The sequence below is a fragment of the Martes martes genome, assembly GCF_963455335.1.
Source record: "Martes martes genome assembly, chromosome: 5".
Classification (NCBI taxonomy): domain Eukaryota; kingdom Metazoa; phylum Chordata; class Mammalia; order Carnivora; family Mustelidae; genus Martes; species Martes martes.
Genome location: NC_137892.1, coordinates 133,608,989 through 133,629,928, shown reverse-complemented (window position 1 = coordinate 133,629,928; position 20,940 = coordinate 133,608,989). Strand labels below are relative to the sequence as shown.

Genomic DNA, 20,940 nt, shown 5'->3' with positions numbered 1-20,940 from the left:
TGCATTATAATTATTTGTGAATGTGCCCCTTTCCTTGTGCCTCCTTTGAGGAAATAGTCTTGTGTTTCTTTGTATCATCAGTACTTAGACCAGTACAGATAGAGAGCAGACACTAAGTAAAGATTAAACAAATTTTGCAGATAAAGAACCAAGAACTCTGAAAAGGTCCGCTAAAGCTGCCTGAACTCAAACAGGTAGCTAGATTGGAGCATCTGCCTCTTCTGAGACCCAATCCAGGAAGGGCTGGTTCCTTTTCAAGGCCAAATTGGGATAGTTTTTTTCAAAAAGTGACATTGGCAATGGCATCTTTTCCATGAAAACAGGTCTGTTAAGGACTTTAAGGCAGGCCAAAGAAAATTAAAGGGAGAATAATGCACAGAATAAATATCCAATCACTATTCATTGATTGATTTAAACTTGAATCAAATTGCTATATCTTCTCAGAAGTAATTAGTTATCTTTTCATGCCTAGCACAGCCATGGCTTGTGGTCCCAAGAAGCATCTGAAGAGTGTAGCAGTTCCAAAGCATTGGATGTTGGATAAACTGACTGGTATGTTTGCCCCTCACCCATCTACTGGTCCCCATAAGCTGAGAGAGTGTTTCCCTCTCATAATTTTCCTAAAGAACAGACTTAAGTATGCTCTAACAGGGAATGAATTAAAGGAGATCTATTTGCAGTGTTTGATTAAGATTGATGGCAAGGTCCAAACCGATACAATCCACCTTGCTGGTTTTATGGATGCCATCAGCAATGACAAGACTGGGGAGAATTTCCATCTGATGGATGACACCAAGGGTTGCTTTGCTGTTCATTGGATTACACCTGACAAGGCCAAGTCTAAGTTGTACAAAGTGAGAAATATCTTTGTGGGGACAAAAGGAATCCCTCATCTAGTGACTCATGTTGCTCGCGCCATCCGCTGTCTTGATCCCCTCATCCAGGTGAATGACACCATTCAGATTGATTTGGAGACGGGAAAGATTACTGATTTCATCAAGTTTGATACTGGTAATCTGCATATGGTAAGCAGACATGCTAACCTGGGAAGAATCGATGTGATCATCAGCAGAGGGAAACATCCTGGTCCTTTTGGTGTAATTCACATGAAAGATGCCAATGGCAACAGCTTTGCCACCCAGCTCTTCAACATTTTTGTTACTGGAAAAGCCAACAAACCATAGACTTCTCTTCCCTGTGGAAAACATATCCATCTCACCATTACTGAAGAGAGAGACAAGAGACTGGTAGCCAAACAGAGCATCAGATGAAATGGTCTCTAGATGACATGATTAAAAGTCTTTATACTTAATTAAAGATAATACAACATGATAAAAAAAAGTAATACAGTTCTATTTCTGTGATAACTATCCCCAAGACAATCACTTTTTATTTCTTCTTTACCTATATCACATTTCAGATGAAGTCTATTTCTCCACACCCTTGAATCTAGCCCAGTCTGCCACTGCTTTGTCCAAAAGAGCACAGTGAGAGTGATACTCCATCAGGTCTGGTCCTGAACTTTAGGATGCTGGTGGCTTTTGCCTTGGTCCCTTGGAGCCTGTGGCTGTCATATGTAAAGTTCAGCTTCAGTGCTGAAGAGGTCCTGAGACTACCTAGAGAAGAGCCCAGCTGTGCCCGGTCTTTCAGCATCCCTATCCAGTCACCAGGCGTGTGAGAAAGCAGTCTTGAACTGTCCAGAACAGCTCAGTTTCTAGCTAAATATCACAAAGTGACCATAGTGGATAACCCACGCAACAGATGAATCACACAGTTGAGTCCTACTTGAATTTGCAGTTAACAAAATTTGAGATATAATAAAAAGTTGTTGTTTAGGCCACTTCATTTTGGGGTCATATATTTGCAGTAATAAGTAACTGAATTCTTTGTTTAAAAGTACATAGTTCTACATTTTCTATAAATGAAACTTTTCTTATCTCCTAGGTTAACCCAGGTTAACACAGTTTAGAAGGATTTAATAGTGCTGGTCAATTCGAAGTTTTGTTATGGTAAGAATTTCCCCAGGATATTAACATTAAGAAAAGCTACAGTTTATTTTACAGCAAAGAAGTTCATTTTAATAGGATCCAAGGTATATAAGCTACAGCATCAATTTCTTTCCCCATAAATGTGGCTTTAGTTTTTTTAAAAAAGATTTTATTTATTTATTTTGACAGAGAGATCACAAGTAGGCAGAGAGGCAGGCGGCAGAGTGGGGGAGGGTAGCAGACTCCCCACTGAACAGAGAGCCTGATGTGGGGCTTGATCCCAGGACCCTGAGATCATGACCTGAACTGAAGGCAGAGGCTTAACCCACTAAACCACACAGGTGCCCCTGTAGCTTTACTTTTTACAGAAAAGTAAATTGAAACAGAAAAAATCTGTCTAGCACAGGTATATGTGTTTGACAAAAAGCATCTTGAGAGAATGACTGTCATTGGTAAAATGAATAATATCATTCCTTTTCTTCCCCTTTTACTAATCCCTGATTTACTATTTTCACATTTACTTCGAGTACCTCATTCACTTATACATGGATTCCCTCAGAAAACCTTTACTGAATCCCTACCTCATTCCTGACATGATCCTAAGCGCTGGTGAAGAAACTATTATGACTAAGAGGTAGATCTGTACCTCAAGGGGCAACCATTCTCCCAGGGAAAACAAGCGCACTACTGAACAGGGCCCATGGGTATGGTAAGCGCTAAAATGGCAGAAAGCACGAAAGAGAATGGGAACTCAGAGATGAGAAGCAGGGGCCACAGAAGTAGGGTGAAAGTTCCAGAGAAGGTGAAGTTGGATGCTAAAAGATAAGTTTTTCAGACAAAAGAAATTTGCAGACAAAGAAACGGTAAAGGACATTTTAGGTAGAGACAATGACATTTGCAAAGGGAGGAAAAAGTAAGGCAAAAATGGCAAAACTTCTGTTGTGGATGTAGCAAAGGACTGATGGGGGGAGGGCAGGGAACGAACAAGAGATAAATAATGGACCATGGTAGAGATGGGCTGGGGGGGACACAGAATGAAGAACTCTTAGGCCATGAACTCACAGTCAACCAGCCTTCACCCAGGGCTCCCTATGAGGCCTCCTGGGTGGGGAGCATGCTTACTGCCATCCTCGACTGATTAGACCAGAGGTGGACAGCCGGCCCAAATTTGGTTCATCCTTTGTCTTGACTGTAACCAAGCTGATTCTCTATCTCAGACATTTGCCTTAAGAGATATGACTGGAGACTCTGTCTGATCATATGGTAGTGTATACTGGATCAACTGCCATGTAGACATGTGGACCTCACGGCAAGCCTGAGCCACAAGCAGCTTAATGCTTCAGGGCATCAGCAATGCTACAGGCCTTACAGAGTCTGTGGGTGAGAAAATGGAGCTGTCATGCTGAGAGAGGCAGAAGCGAAGAGGCAGCCCATCAGAATGGAAGCGAGAGCAACAGAAAGATAGACAGGCCCATGAAAGCAGCCACGGGTAGATCGTTTCTGGGAGGAGCAGGTGGGATTGCATAATCAGGTCAAATGTGGTAGAGATGCCAGCCACACGAGAACCTGGTTTTATCCACTGGATTTGACAATTATTACTGACCTCAGATAGAATGAGGTCTCAGAGGACATGTGGCCAGAGTCTAGACACTATTATTAGGAGTTCTAAGGCTACAGAATGTGCGAAATAAGGTGAATGAAATATGACAGATACTGATGACTTATCCTATCAACTGGTGGGGCCACGGGAGATGGCTGCAAGGATGAGCGGATTCGAAACTTGTCCCAACGGGGCCACCCTTCTCATATTTCTCCTAATTTGAGGAGGAATCCCTCTCTGCAATCTTCTGAGATCTGCTGCCTTCTCTTTCCTTAATGATCACAACCGACGTCGCTAACAACTTCGCCAATGTACAACTCAGCAAGTCCCCACTTTGCCTAATTACCATTCATATATTCAAAGACTGGATGGAGACCTTCAGAAAACCTTCCCTTTTAAAGAAGGTTGGGTCGCCTGGGGCCAAAAAGAGATGAAGCAAAGTGAACTAGGTTTTGTATTGTGGTTTTTCTAACCCTGGGATCTTTAGCCTGGGTTGACGCACCATGTAGACGTCAACAACATTACACGGCTCCGTATCTTGTTGCTGGCTCAGCTGTTGACACCTGATCCACCACAGTTTGTAGTTTCTCTTATGTCTGGTGGTGCTGCCTCCCAGCAAAGAGCAGGGGAGCCAGGGAGCCTAGCAGTCGGTGGGAGAACCAGTCGTGCACGAGGGGCCTGGAGCTGTTGGAGGACTGCTGCTTGCTGTGATATCCCATTCCTTACTCCCCCTCAGAGGAGGGGGCACCTCAGACCTTTCAGGAAAACAGCTCTTGCTTTTAGAACAACAGCAGGGGCGCCTGGGTGGCTCAGTGCGTTTAAGCCTCTGCTTTAGGCTTAGGTCATGATCCCAGGGTCCTGGGATCAAGCCCCGCATCGGCTCTCTGCTCAGCCGGGAGCCTGCTTCCTTTCCTCTCCCTCTGCCTGCCTCTCTGCCTACTTGTGATCTCTGTCTTTCAAATAAATAAATAAAATCTTAAAAAAAAAAAAAAAAGAACAACAGCAGACTTAACTTTCCACCTGTCCTGAAGGAGAAACGAGAAGAAAAAAATAGGTCATGAGTCATGACCAAAAGAAGGGAAAAAACCACCAACAAAAGAATGTCCTGTGAGAAACCTCAGAGTCGAGTTTGATTTGTTTGTTTGTTACTGGGTGAGATATAAAGGGAGTTTAAACAGTAGAGACGCCTTCTCTGGTTATTGTAGTAGCCAAATACATCAAGGCTGATCGTCTTCGCTTGCCGCCAGGGTGCATCAGTGCTCACACCATTCCAAACTTGTAACAAGATCAGCGTTTTTAGCCCTTAGTAATCGGACTCAAGTCACTTTTGAAAAGAATGCTGGGGAGTTGGATCGCTAAGGCTGTGTTTATTACAGCACAATTCTCAAATCCTCTGGATGTCTTTTTTATCACATCTGCAGTCTGTTCTGCTACAACATGTGTTTTTAAATGCAAATCAACTCATATGCAATTGGTAATTAGGGGAGTGATATCAGCATAACACAGAAAACAAATTGGACCAAACATGGTTTTTCCTAGTGGGTTCATTGTCTGAAGCGATCAACTGTGTAAGCTTTTTCACAGTTAAATAAAACAGAACTTCAATGGTATTTGAAGAGTTTGGGGGGAAAAAGCTGAAAAGTCTCTAAATATCTTCCTTTATTTGAAGAAAGGGGTTGACTCAGTGGCCTGAAGTATCAGCTATATTGTCCACTAGGCTAATCTACCTGAAGGATGATAACCTGGGAAGGTATTTTCCTGTATTAAAACAAAACAACAACAAAAAACAAAAGTACAAAAAAAGAAAAACCTTCTGAGTCATAATTTCAGTTTAGCTGTCCTTTATCAAAGTGACTGTTCTAAAGACCTGTATCTCCACGGGGAAAGCTTGAGTTCCAGGCTTTGAGACATCAAAGGCCAGGCTGACAGATTTTCAGGGCAAAGGCTAGTGGGGATTTAGCTCAATCTTAGTATCTTCAGGATTCTTACCATTTTGGTTAGTGCCCTTATTAAAAAGTGCCATAGCTTTTGAGGATCTGCTCCTAACCCTGTTTTTTCCAACGGGCGCTGTTGTTTACTGCATGATTTTGCAAGACATGAAGAACGCAAATGTCTAGTTGTACGGCAGAAACACCTGTGTTAGTGTTTTTCTGCAACAACGTTTGCGTAAGACTTAGGAAACACCAGACATTTTCCACACGTTTTACGTACATTATCTCATCTAATTCTCACAGCTTAAGGAGGTTGGTTCTATCACTCTGCCATCTTTACAAATGAGGAAACTGAGATCCAGAGAGAATAAAGGGAGAGCAGGCTCATGACTGTTCCAAGTAGCTATGTATCTGGGTGGGGTAGGAGGGAGAGGTCCTATCCTTTAAGTTAAACCAGTGGGAGGGCTATCTTAAAAGGTGAATTTGCTGGGAAATCAGATTCTGTTAGAATGATGCAATTCGATACAGGTAGCATATAACCTTACTTGATGAGAACTGGCTTTCAAGCTTTTCCACACAGGCTAATATACATAACCAATTTCTCCTTTAACTCAGTAAGGTACATATTACTCTTCTCCAGCTTTTAATCAAGTTGTCAATAGATATCCCGTATGAACCAATGCAATGCTATGTGCAATGGACTATAGTTATTGCACTGGTTACTCTGGTAGGAGTTGATTAATTGCAACTTCTCATCCTCCTTCCTTGTTCCCTTCCTCCTGCCTTCCCTTCCTCCTTCCTTCCTTCCTTCTTTCCTTCCCTTTTTCCTTCCTCTGAGATTAGGTCAGCACAAAATCAGGCCAGACATGGAAAATGGAGACACCATAAACCCCTTTGCACACAAGCTTCTAAAAGGCTCAGTTGCTTACTTTTCTACATATGAAATTGCCGCTGATAGAGAAATTCTTTCAGAAATTGATTTAATGAGAGTAAATGAAATTTTAATGGTAAACAGGCATTGTGTAAGCTGCCTAAGGCACGGGCTTCAGTCACTAGCAGAATGTAATAGGTGATATTATCCTCGGCTGCCTTTCTGTGCATCTGAAGATTAGTAACACCCCTTCTTGTTTTCAATGATGAGTTCATAATGCCACGAAGTACTATAGAAGCTCGCTGCCTCCCCTGTTAATTGTATTCTTGGGCTCTGGAAGGAGAAAATTTCAATCACTGAATTACCATTTTATTTGAAATTTCACAAGGCAAAGATGTATAAAAATGGAGAAGATAATGCCTATAAGTTTATAAAGAAAGAAAAATGTGCCATCATCTTTTATAATTCTCCTTTTCATTCTTTTGTAACAAAATGCTCTTCTGCTTTTTTTTCCCCCACCAAATTTTCTTTCTGGTGCCAAGTATCTGAGGTTTAGTTATAGTTCCTCTTTTGAGAACAAATTTGGATTTTAAAGCATTCCATTAGATACAGATCAGTGTTTAGCTAAGTGTGAGTAGATCATGCCTATCAGAATCACCTGAAGTGCTTGTTTAAAAAAAAAAAAAGTGAATTCTTGGTGCCAAGATCTCTTTACTGAATTAGAATATTCAATGTGGGATTCTAGGCCTCTATATCTTAGCAAGGAACTTATGTCTTTTACATACACTAATGTTTAGTATGGGTAAATTTAGTTTTAAATCACTGACTTAGAAAATTCAGAGAATTCACAATAGGTGTAATTGTTTCAGCCAAGCAAAACAACCATTGATTGATTAATTGGTTCTTATAGATCCCAAGTTTTTCTCTGACACTTTGTGGATAGCCTTTGTTTCTTCATCCAAACTGAGTCAATCAGCCTTGGTGGTATAGTGGTGAGCATAGTGGCCTTCCAAATTGAGTCAAGAGAATTAATATTTAAGATACATATACACAAAGTTTGTTAAGACAGTTGAATTGATAAATGAGTATAGTAGCTTTCTCAAAACAACCACCAGCATTAAGATCAGAGATATGTTTACATTTATCTTAAAAATCTTCGGTTGCAAATAGTAATACATGCAGGTCATTCAAGACCTATATGTTGCTAAATCTAAGAGACTCTTTTCAGTACCTAATTTGCTTGACTTTTCATCAGTCATTTGACATTGCTGACTACTCCTTCCTTTTTGAAACAGTCTCGTCCCTTAGCTTCTGTAAGTCCACACTGCATGAGTGAAGGTGATGCTTCTGCTACAGTAGATAAACACCCAAATCTTGGTGACTTAACACAAAAGAAATTTCTTTCTCACTCATATAAAGTCTGATAGTATTTTCCCCTAAGGGATGAAGAAGGTTTCTGGCTTCTTCTTGGGACTGACACTGAGATACTAGATGGAAAAAAGAGAGATCATTATGGGAGACTTTTTTGTACCAGCTTTGAAAGTGGCCTTCATCAACTTCTGTTCACATTCCATTAGTTAGTTAGAGCTCAATCATATGGCAACATTGAACTTCCTGGGAGGCTGGGGAAAAACTGGAGAAGGAAGAAGAGGCAGAGAGGTGCTCAGATAACAATCTTTGCCAGACAAACTCTTCTCATTTTTTCCTACCTCTTTGTATATTCTTTCTCAGATGCATTGTGACCCTGTTCTTTACCCAATCCTAGAACTTTGATGTACTTCATGTGGTTGTTCTAAGTCTGCTACTCTTTTTAGTCTCCAAAATTCCCCTGGCCAATAGCATCCTTTCAGATGGGTTTAATGGATGTCTCTAGCCCATGGAGCCCCCAAAGCAAAGTCCAATCACTACTGAAACTCTACCTATTAATGTCTCAAATGTACCTCAACATCAAACATGCAAAAGTGAACTTGTCAGTTCCATTTCTCCTTCCAGCCTTACTTGACACAGTAAATGGCACTAATCACCACCAAATTGCCCAAATCAGTCATTTCTCTCCATCTCCAATACCCTGATAAAGTACATCTTTTTTCTTTTTTTTTTTTTTTAATCCTTCCTGGTTTCTACCTAGAGTCCTGCTCTCCCCAATCCACACTGTCATCAGAGTCATTTTTACAAAATTGAACTATGGTTATATATTTTCTCTCCTTTAAATCTTTCAATGTTTCAATCTTATGTCCCTTGGACAATAAAATCCAACCGTTTAACATGGTTTATGGTGTCCTTCATAGTTTATTTCCATTCTCCCCCTTGACCTCTAGCTCCTTTCCCCTCACTCTTTCCCTTGAACATCCAATTTCCTTTTGGTTATTTTCTAAGGTATGCCATTCTCTTTCCTTGTGACCAAGCTGCTCCCTTCATTTAGAACACTTTTCCCTGACCTCCTCCAAAGTATAGGCCCAACTCATTTTTCAGGTCTCAGTTAAAAATGCCACTTCCTTTTGGAAATCCATAGTAATTCCTTAGTTTATATTAGAAGCCCTGCTTATGCTCCTGTGACACCTTGAATTTTATTGTATTTTCCTTGGTTAAAATGTTTATTTAGCCCATGGTTCTGCAGTCCTCATGAAAGCAGTAGCTCTATCTGTTGCATTTACTACTGTATCTCCAAAGTTCTTAGTGGGCCTATTAGGAAATTTGTTGGTGAGTGAATAAAGTTATTAAGTTATTGACCAGCTTCTGTCATATTTCTGCAAATTCTATGATACAAATGGCTGCTTATATTTCATAGTTAAATTCTCTATGAAATAATTTTCCAGAAGTCCAACTTCTGATGGCATCTTGACCTAGCATCTCCAGTCACATTCTCGAATGAGAGGAGCCGGGCTGTTCTTTGTTTGCATGCCTTTATTTATTCCTGTTATGATCAACATCCTCAACAAACTCTGGAAAAGCCAAGGAATGATTTCCCTAATACCTCCCAGAGGAACCACAATAAAGGAAATCAGAGAGACATCTGTGTATTGCTTATACCTTCATAATCCTTTCTCGAGTTGTAAATTACTCGGCAACACCTATTGAGCTATTCTATTTGAAAAAGGAGCTATGAACACAATAACCAATTCAGTGCTTCGAAGCTTTATCATTCCATGAGTTCCTAGACCCAATTTCAACATGGGGAGGGGATATTTCTCGTACCAGCAACTAGCGGTTCTTGGCACCACGAGAATGTCTGAAAATTCAACTAAATTCCCCAACTATCTATGGGGAGGTAGCCTCAGTTTCCACAGGTAAAAGGTTCATTCCTACAAGACCACAAATCCTCTAGCCCCACTTCAAATGCCAGTCATAAGCCCAGGTTATTACCTGTACTTCTGATTAGCCGCCTATAAACCAAACGTTCCCATGACCTCCTCTTTGGGTTCAATTAATTTCCTAGAGCAGCTCAGGGAAACTCAGAAGCATTTTACTTACCAGACTATTGGCTTATTTTAAAAGGGTATAATTCAGGAATAGCCAGATGGAAGAGGTACACAGGGCAAGGCATGAAGAAAGAGCCTGGAGTTTCCATGTCCTCTTCAGATGCACCACTCTCCCAGTCTCTCCATGCGTTCACCAACCTGGAAGTGTCGCCAGCAAGACCCCTACTCCAGCTTTCCTCTTCACAGGAAGGTTAACCTTATCTTAACAGTTACCTCCACCTCACTGTAATGTTAAAATCTCCTCCCAAGGAGAAGCACAAACCTCTTTAACATAACATATAATGTATATATGAGCATATTTCCTTAAGACACATGAGTGACCTTATACCCACCTCTACATGCGATGACAAAGATTCCCTTCTGAATATTCACTCTAAACCGTAAATAAAAAGAATCTCTTCACCCTTGCTCAGAGTCATGGCTTTGGAAGCTAATATCAATGACCTCCAGCCCCTCTGCCATTACCAGAGGCCTGAGGATGAAACTGAAATTTCAAACCCTCTATCATATGATTGGTTCTCCTGACAACCGGCCCCATCCCTAGGTGGGATTCAAAAGTCACAGCATTCATGTAATGAAAGAATTTTATTGCTCTTATCTCATATATTCCAAGGGTTATAGGAGCTCTGTCACAGAAACAGGACAAAGACATATATATTATACATATATATAATAATATATAACATCAATCAATAATTATTAATCAATAACATATTAATTATATCATAGTATATTATATATATTTATAATCACAATTATATATTTAATTATAATTATAACCATATATTATAAATATAATTTATTTATACACTTATATGACTTTATCTATTATAAATATAATTATAAATATATAATATATAATTATAAACATATAATTATATATTACATATATAATTATAAACATATAATTATATATTATATATATAAAGATATATATCTTAATATTAATAAATTATTATTTGATTAAGCTCTTTAAAAATAGATATCTACCTGGGGATTTATTCCTCAGCTTGGTTCTTCCATATAGAACTTTTTTTTTTCCTTTGGCACCCAATATGGTTTTAAGATGTTATCAAAACCATTTTTCAAAGCTGGTTAAATATAGACTTCTTTATACCTTTTTGTTTACTGACATGTTGAACATAACAATTTCCATTATAATATAAAACTGATTCCAGCTGGAGTTGAGAACTTAGTGTGTTCCAAGGGCAGGGTGAAATGCTGTACATGCAATCTTGAAATCTTTCTGGATTTTGAAAAAAATATCTGCATGATGTATTTTTTAAATTTACTATATTTTATTGTATTTAAATTCTTGGGAAATTGACAATCCATTTAAAGACTAATTAGACAATTTTTTCCTGATTTAGAAAAATTGATTAGTAACAGAAACCTATGTTTGGGCACTTGGGTGACTCATTTGGTTGGGTGTCTGACTCAGTTTTGGCCCCAGTCATGGTCCCAAGGTTGTGGGATCGAGCCCTGTCTCTGGCTCCACAGTCAGTGGAGATTCTCTCCCTCTGCTCTTGCTCCCATTCGTGCATGCTCTCTCTCTCTCTCTTTCTCTGACTCTCTCCTTAATACCTAAATAAATGAATAATCTTAAAAACGAAACAAAACCAAACCCATGCCTTATGCATGCCATGTAACAGGATGTCAAGTGGATTGTGGAATCAGATTTTAGACCCTGAGCACTCAGTGATAAGACCAGGTCTTCTGGGAGATCGCCATGCAGGACAGCTGCTGAATCTTCTTCGACATTTTAATCCGCATGCTCTAGTTTCATTGCTGTTGGAACTACTCCTAGTTGATCAAGGCAAGAATGAGTTAGTTCCTCCCTCATTCAAAGGGAATGGAGCAGCCAGAAGACCAAGTACCACAATAAACTAGGAAAGAATGACAATTAAACACAAATGGCTTGGAGAAGAGAATGTAACAAGGGATGGGAAAGTTCAAATAAGAGGAGTAGATGAAGTGTGAATGTGGGCAGATCTCTTTCTGTGAGGAACAGGGACCTGGCAAGAGGGATTTAAATTAGAAATTTGTTTCATTATGGCCTTGAGCCCCCACTATATGTCTTCCTGTCGCTGTGCTGTGTCCTAAGGCACGTGCTAAGGGAGCAGTGGACAGAGGTGCCAGTACAATCTAGAAACTTGAACCTGTGTCCACGAGAAGTTAAGCCTTTTCTATCTCTGGGTTTTTAAGAGTTTTTTTGAGGGGGGGGAATACCTTTATTTTGTTCTCTTGAGTTATGTTTTCCAAATAATCTGCTTAAGAAAATCTCTGTGTTTAAGTAAGAAATTGCCTGAAAGGAATGTAACTTTATTCTTTTGTTGACAGTAAGTTTAACAAAATCTTTTGCTGTGTACACAACTTTATCTACCCACAAAAGAGACTGCAGTCAGAACTATGTTCTAATGAAAACAAGGCTTCTATTCTCTGCATTTATTTATACAGTGTGGTGAAAATCACTCCACACTTCTCTCCAATGTGTTTATACCTGTAGCAACTCCCCACAGATCTGAGAAGTTTCCACAGTCTTGGAGGAAGAAAGAGAACAGGTGGGGGAGGGACAGGAAGTGTGTCAACATCAGGTCACTGATTTCAAGATGCCAGCACCTCAGACTGGTGGCGGAGGTGTAACTGTGTAATCTGTAGAGGTTTATTTTCTGTCACTTTATCTGTTCTTTCTAACTAAAAGACAAAAAACAAAAAACATCTTTGAAAAGAAGAGGAGATGGTGGCTGTTAGCACATTAGTTTTATCTTTATTTTTTTCCTTGAGATTGTGCCATATAATTGTTTTCCACAAGTAGGAATCAGTACTATGGACAGAGGACAGATAACTGAGTTTCAATTTTGTCTCTGCCACTTACTAGCTGTTAGCATAAAAACTCATTATTCAACATCAATTCACTTAGTACTCATAAATAGCCATGTCTTGGGTTCCCGGGTACTGTGTGTACAAAGGAAGCAACAGTGTTAAGAACTATATTTATAATATGAATTGTATTTGTAAATATACATAGGTCTTGTTTGTCTTCGATTTGTTTGGTGAGCAAAGACAGGGTATCCTTTAGCTAAGGGAGAGACTCAGTTTAGGATTTAATATCAGTGATTCAAGCCACAGTTCCCTTTTCCTATATTATTCTTTTCTAAAATATAATGTCACCTAATCAGCAGATGATACTAAATCCTATGATTACATATTTTAGAGAATATTTTCAGCAAGTTTGTAAAGATATGCAGCGGAACTAATTCAGAATGGAGGTAAACTACCAGACCATGTGGGAGGGCTGGGCGCAGGGGGAGGGATGGAAATCATTACACCACAGCCTAGGATGAGAATCATTACTGCCAACAACCACGAAATTTAACTCTGCGTGGACAAGGCCATAAAAAACAAAGGCAGTGAGATATAAAGTAAACCTCTTATGAAAGAAGTAGCCTTCCCTGGCAATAAGCTCTACAAGAAACTTATAATTTAAATCGTTATGCAAGAGACAGATGGTTAGATTTGCTTCATAAACCAGGAAAACCCCAAATAAAGATGCTTTGAACAAATGAGCAACTATTTCTCTCTCTTGTTAAAGAAGGAATCCCAAGCTTTTTTTGGAGAATTTCATGGTATCACCAAGAACCTGGGCTCCTATTTTCTGGTCCATCATCATCAAGGTTTGTGCTCTCCAATCTCAAAGTACCTTTTGGTCCAACATGGGTACCAGTGCTTTAGTTACCACATCTGAGTTTTAGGCTGTCAGCAAGAAGGAGTCAGACCCCCAAATTATTTATCCCTTCTGATTTAAGAGAAGTTAAGAGAATTTAGAGAATTTCTCATTTAAGAGAATTAAATAAGAGAATCTTATTTAAGAGAAATTTCACATAAGTTGCGTGAGTGTTCTGGAAACTTCTGCACCTATTTTATTGGCTCTAATTTAATCATGTGCCACATCATGTAAGGATGCAGGGCTGGCTGGGTAGTGTGGTCTTCTTCTGGGTAGGTATACTCCACTAAAAATAGCTGATGAACAGCTGGTAGTCTCTGCCACAGACAGGAAATGACAAAATGGACAAGGCTTCAATAACAATTTTATGTAAAATTCAAATGTAGTCTTTCTAGAAATACGTTATCAGAGACTAGGGAACATAGTCCAATGACCTCAAAATACTGATGCATCTACACCATTTTAGCCCGGGTTTCTAGGCTTTCTCAAGAGAAGTGAATGCTGGAGCTCCAGAGAAATAATTCCATGTTTAATGTGTTGGTTCTAGTTTAAGTAATCACTTCTCTAGGTACCAATCTACTTTTAAAAAATGAAGTTCTTATAGGGAAGACAGAAATCTAGTTGTTAGGAGATTTAATCTGCAGAGTCTTATATTCCTTTAACCTTCTTTAAAAAAAAAAAAGATTTTATTTATTTATTTGACAGAGAGAGAGAGAGATCACAAGTAGGCAGAGTAGCAGGCAGAGAGAAAGGGGGAAGCAGGTTCCCTGATGAGCAGAGAGCCTAATGTTGGATTCTATCTCAAGACCCTGAGATCATGGCCTGAGCCAAAGGCAGAGGCTTAACCATTGAGCAACCCAGCCACCCTATTCCTTTAGCCTTCTAATAGGCAATAGATACACAAATCTTTTGTTTTCGGCCTCTGTAATAACTGTGGGGAAAGTTGCACAAATACTCATTTATTCTGGGTGTTTGGAGTTCTCCCTAATTCTTCAGGTCTAAAGAAGATGGATTTGACCCATTCCCTGGAATGTGGAAGACCAGAGCCCTTTCCAAGATTGCCATGAGCTCCAGAGGGTCTTGTGTTCTCATGGTTACCTCTGGCTTCAGACACCTGCTTCTAATAGTTGACTCTGATTTTATGAGTTCACTTGCTGTTTTACTCATGTTCTTCCTCTCATACTGTGTCAACTGTGAGGTAGGACTTAGATCTTTTCCTTACATTTCACATACACAAAAAAATGCAGCCCCCCCCAATTAACCAACAAAAATAAACATATACCTACCTACACAAGGTAATTTTGTGTGACGAGAAGACTGCTCCGAAGTATGTCCCATTACAAATGTAGCGTCACATACAGATGAACGAATTAAAATTAAACTATAGACATCTTTGGGGTGAAAAGTCCTTTAGCCACCGCATACCACTGGGAGCTCCATTGCCATTTCCTGTCCTTCTGATCCCTTCTTAGCCCCATACAACTTGGCTTAATTCTTTGTTCTCATATATAAAGGAATAAAGCTCTCTTTGGTCATTACCCCCAAATTTACATTTGCATATTCAAGACCCACGGAACGGCACGGGTGGTTGGCAGTTGTGATCACATGCAGCAGGTTTTGAAGGTGTCATGCCTGCGCGGGGCTATCTTTGGTCCATGGGCTGTTTTTGGGATTGTAGTGGTGGAAGTGAGAGCCCTCAGAAGGACCAACTGAGATGAGGCATGTGAAAGGCAAATGATAATACGTGTGAGTAAGTACATGGTAGTCATTCGGTAAGTGTTAGATGCTATTATTAGAGTAACAATTATCAATTGATAATGCTTTTCTCATTGAGAAAAATGTTGAGTCTTTCTATTTTTGTGGTGCAGAATAGTTTTAATTTGAATATAGAGGCCTCCAGAATCTGAATTTGTGTATCCTTCCAGAGATGTTCCATGAATACAGCAAGTGACTGTATTTATTATCTTCCATTGCTCATATGGAGGGAGGCTGTTTGAGTCTTTTGTGTCCACAGTTCTGCTTATCAGTTAAGCTATCTGAAAGTTATATGCTTTCTTTATAATACAATTTAAGGTTGTGATCATCAGAATTGGTTAGAATGCCAACTCATTGTCCTGAGAGATGCAAAAGAAAATAGAGAAATAATTTTCTGAAAATGGAGCAATATGTATAATTAATTTGATGAAGGCCACTGTTGGAAATCTGGGATTTGTTTGTATTATGGAATGTATAAGGGGACTATGACCTGCCTCATGTTCTCAAGGAGACATAACTGAATAAGAGGATAAGAGCTGAACGGCAATGGGACCCAAGCACAAGAGGATTCTTTAGAGCTATGTTCGATTATAGTTGAGGTGAGTTTGTTTGTTTTTTTAAAGAACTGCTGGGTAATAGTCATTTTCAGAACTTCAGGAGCTTAATTTCAAAGTCATGTCCAGAAAGAAGATACGCATAGCCTTTGACCTATTGAGTTCTTGCTATCTATAGCTATGGTATCACTTGTTCCCACTTGAATTCCAACTCCTCAAACTCAGAAGCAGTGTTCCTCACTGTATTTCTAGTGCTTAGGACTTGGTAGATACTCTATAAAGAGGCATTGAATGAATGAGCAAATGAGTACATTTAAAAATGTATCAACCCATCAAACAATCTACAGTGTAATTTCTATACTTTTCCATAATGAGTATTCCCATTTTAACTTTGATGAAAATAGAAGAAAAAGCATTAACAGTCCAGTTTTTCATATCGCTTTATCACAACATTCCATGAACTACGAGGTGCAATTCTTATGCCAGTTTTGCTAGACTAAGATGTTAATGAAGAAAAATTCATGAGCCTTGGCATTCTTTTTTTAGCCCTTCTACCTTCACTTTCCAAAAGGGCAAAATGAACACCTGTGCGTCTGAAACAAAAGACAAATTAAAAATAAGAGGTTAATTAGGCATTAAGTTGACATTTCAAACACAATGTTAGTGCTATGGGAGTGGTGAAAACAATCATTTCAAATGTGCTATACTGGGGGGGGGGCAGATTTTATTGATTAGTTTACTCAAAAGCTGACTCAGTCTGAACAATTAGAATATCAAGCAAAGAACACATATGAGACAAGCTTTGGAAGAATTGTCTGGTAAGTATCATGATTGTTGCAAAAAAATAATAATAACATGCTTTGCACAGCTTTGTTATCAGGGGCCTTTACATCTGACATTTCGGAAGCAAGGAAAGTGAATGGCTTAAGAAGTCGAAAAGCCAATTCATCATGATGTCTGACATTTGGGAGCTGATATTATCGTCTATAATTTAAAATTCAGAATTTATAAAGTGCAGTCATATAATACTGCCCAGCAACAAAGGTCTTGCCGAAATGTCTGTACTTATCTGTGAAATAACAGAGTCACAAAAAGCTGATGGTTTTGAATCTGAATGTTTTTTCCTCCCCATCTCACCCCCCAAATTTTATAAAATAATGAGTTTCTACCTTCTGCATTAAGCAAAATTGTATGCACTAGGAACTGACTTTATATAGGGAGATTTAAAAATCTACTACTATGACCTTTGTCATTATGGTTATGAGTCTTTTCTTGAACATGTACCCTGTGAGGTTTGTTGATCATTTGTTTGCTTTATTTCTAATCAAAGTATGATAGCACATGAAGATATATGCGGAGCTACTCTGGGATTCTGCTGAGAATACCAGTCACAGTTGTGCTGCTGCTGTGTGCTTATGCATAAGGTTTTCCAGTCCAGAGATTCCGATCTCCCAACATCAAGAGGTATTTTCAGTAACAGCGGCATCAGAATATACCCAGTTGCAGAAATTCTTCAGGAACCCCAGCCCCCCAGAGTCCTGGGGCCCAGGTGATCTCCTTGGACCTGAACATGATCGTCCAATTTCCTTCTCATTAAAGGAACCAGCATTAAGATGGAGAAAAGGACATCCTTTCCTGGTCTGGCATTGATAATCTTGCTTTCCTAACGATTGGTTTGCTCTGTGCACTACGCTCAGCTTTCATGTAGTTACTCTTAGATCAGTGAAGCAAAATATTCCCTTTCTTCCTTTCATACAAATGCTTCAAGAAAAGATACCCAGTGATTTGTACAATTGACAACTGCAACCATTGCTCCGGGGCAGATTGAGAAGAACTCATATTCTCTCTAACACAACCCAGAAGTGCCCGTTCAGCTACCTTATGGCAGAGGCATGTGTTTCATTGCTGCTCTGTGATCTAATTCAGAGGAGAGATAGCTGCGGCATTTTCAACTGATATATAAAAATAGCTGGTTGCACTAGACACTGTCTGACGTCAATGAAATCATTAAAAAGCAGTGACCAGTCTGCAGAATGTCTCTGATTGCAGCTCAATGTGCAGATACTTAAGCCATATCATTTTTTTCCTTTTGACAGACAGCCATCTTTTCTTACTGTAAGATAAATTTCATCAATCATTTAGCTAAGATGTGGTTAAAACTCAAGTTCTTTCTATTCTACCATGGCGCATAGTCTTATGTAAAAGGTCAGCCACATTTGAGAAGGGTTGATATCCTGTGGAGATGGTGAGAATTGACAGCTGAAGACTTTCGGAAATTTCTCGTAGACTTCTGAATAAATGTGAACCCACAGATTAACTATTATTGTATTGGTTTCCAACCACATGGTTTTGTGCTGAAACCTTTGAAGGTGACTGATGCAGGGAGCCACAGGACAGTAACCAGTATCGTGCTGAGGACACTTACAAATTCTTTCTGAAAGGTAGAGCTCATATCAGGAACCAGATATGAATACGAAAATGCCAGAATGGGCCTGGCTCAGGAGTTTTCCAAATCTGCTATCCTGTAAGAAGGTCTGCTGTCTTTTCCTCCAATATGAGTCCCTTCCCCATTCCTTACTATCAACCTAAATTCTACCCATCCTGCAAATCACCCTGAGGTCTTGCCCGACCATTCTGCCATCATATTATCTTTCCTCTTCCTGATCAAACTACTTCAGCCCCTAAATAAAGGCTTTCTTTCACTTTCACAAAAGAATGTTCTCCTGACCTCTGCTTCTCTTCACTCCATCTTTTACCATACCTCAATGCAACTCTTCTAAAATATCAGTCTGATTACGTTAGCTCCTTGTTTAACCATCATCAATGTCTATGTGAGAGCTCACCAACTTGCATGTCTTTTAATCAAACGAATTCAACCATGTCCTAGCCAGAAGCCAGTTAAATGAATCTGTTGTTCTCCACCTCTTGGGACCCTTTATTTTACTCTACACTTGCCTTTTTGTCATCAACCCATTCCTGCAACCATTTACCTTGTGATACCCTTCGCTCTTGACAGATTTGGCTTTCTTAATGTTGAACAGTTGTGTTCTCTTTTAAACTTGGTTTGTAATAGTGCTATGACAACTTAGGGAACCATTCAAGAGGTTCTATATCCAGATGAGATTCCATGTGGAACATAGCTCACCTCCCTTTTAGGAATAGATCAGATGCTCCCTTATTACCTGCAGGATAAAACCTGTGGCACACTACACAGAACCCAATCTGCCATTCCAGACACTTCTTCCACCAGTTCCCACCATCCACCTGTATTTCAGCCCCTGAGCCCATCAGAATCTTTCATTCTTCCATTCTTTTGCCAAACTATGCCTTATGCTTATAAAGCCCTTCCACCATTTACAATTTGCCACACTCACCCCCTTCAGTATCAAATTCAAATATCATTACCTCCAACTAATTTAATTGATCCTATTTATGTGTTCCCATGGAATTTCCCATGGAAATGCATATCTATTTTTAGCACTTATGTTTTGTAACTGATGGTTATCTGTTTTTTTCCTTAAAACTTGACTTTCTACAATGCAAGAAACTAATATTTTGTTCTTCCCTATATCTTGAGATATAGATACAACACAGGGTCTATCAAATGGTGGTTCCTCAACAAGTGTTTATTGACTGAACAAATAATCTATACCATATGTTTGAACATAATTAAAAAATTTTTTTACTTGTACTGCCTAATAATTAAATATTTTCTTCTATGAATCATTACCTTTAATTATAAGCATGATGTATAGCAAGTATTTTTTAAATACCCTGTATATCACCTGGGTCAGTGTTGAGAATTTACCCATGATGAACTATGTTCTCTTTCTTGATATTAACCTCAGTTTTCTGTTAAGCTATGTTGTAAAATTTTTGTCTTTGAATAGGTTCTTTCACACTTAAAATTTTAACCTTTTCCACCTCTTGGGGCATAAAGTTCTGGGCAATATTGCTTTCACATCTCCATTTCCATTTGTTGATGGAATCTTATCCCAACAGAATGATGGATATCTTATCCCAACAGAATGAAAACAAGAATCTTATCCCAACAGAATGAAAACAAGAATCTTATCCCAACAGAATGAAAACAAGAAGGCCACTCAGATGAGGAAGGGTTAAGGCTGATTATGTCAGTTAATTTAAGGATCAACCTGGGAGGAGAATACTTGTCACAAGAGGTATCTCTTACTGGTTTCTCCTTTGCTCATATCTGTGTCCTGCTATCCTCATGCAATGCAACCTAAATAATTGAGAGTAAGACTGTTCCAATCCAGGTTCTGTACCTAAGTAGATTCGGAGATGTTCACCTTGTTCTCAGATTCCTACCTTCAACCAGTTCACCCAGCAGCCTACTTAAGAGCTCCTCCTCATCACACAATACCTAAAGTTCTTTATGGCCGAAGTTTGAACAATGACACATCTTTCCACATGTGTGCTTCCTGAGCTTTCTTCCATTTTTATAAGTAGTACAGTTTCTTGGTTTTCTCAAGTTAGAAACATGGAAATAATATCAGACCCTCCCTCTTCTTGGCCCCCATATTGAGTCAAAAACTAATTCTTGTGTTTTCAAACCCACCTCCTTTTCTCCACCTCTTTTGCCCTTATTCTAGTTCAAACCATCATCATCTCTCCCCCGAATTCTAGCAAAATATTTTTATTTGGCCCTTCTAATTTATTCCTTACATAGCATCCAGAGAAATCTTTTAAGAAACAAATATGATTAGTTCTCTCTCTTGCTTAAAATTCTTTAACAGTATTAGATTGCCTTCAAAATACAGTCCAGAATTCTTCTCATAGCCCACAAGACCTTGCATAACCTCTTTAGTTCTGTCTCAAGCTCTTCCCTCCTCAGTCTCATGAGCATTACAGGAACTCCTTCTGATACCTGAGTACTCCATGCTCCCACTTAACGATTCCCATGCTTTCCCTAACCTTCCCTCTCTCATTAGCTAGCCAGCACCTCCTTGTCCTTTTGAACTCAATTAAAGTATCACTTCCTCTAGGAGCCTGCTATGATTTCCAAAATGAGACAGAT

The 20,940-nt window shown here is 39.2% G+C and overlaps 1 protein-coding gene across 1 annotated transcript; it reads left to right on the top strand.

Moving 5' to 3' along the window:
* Positions 1 to 479: 479 nt before the first annotated feature.
* Positions 480 to 1,184, top strand: LOC308343561 (small ribosomal subunit protein eS4-like; the record flags this gene model as incomplete). Its single annotated transcript, XM_080804628.1, has 1 exon — positions 480 to 1,184. The coding sequence occupies one exon, from the start codon at positions 480 to 482 to the stop codon at positions 1,182 to 1,184; it is 705 nt and encodes a 234-aa protein (XP_080660754.1).
* Between the last annotated feature and the right edge of the window lie 19,756 nt (positions 1,185 to 20,940).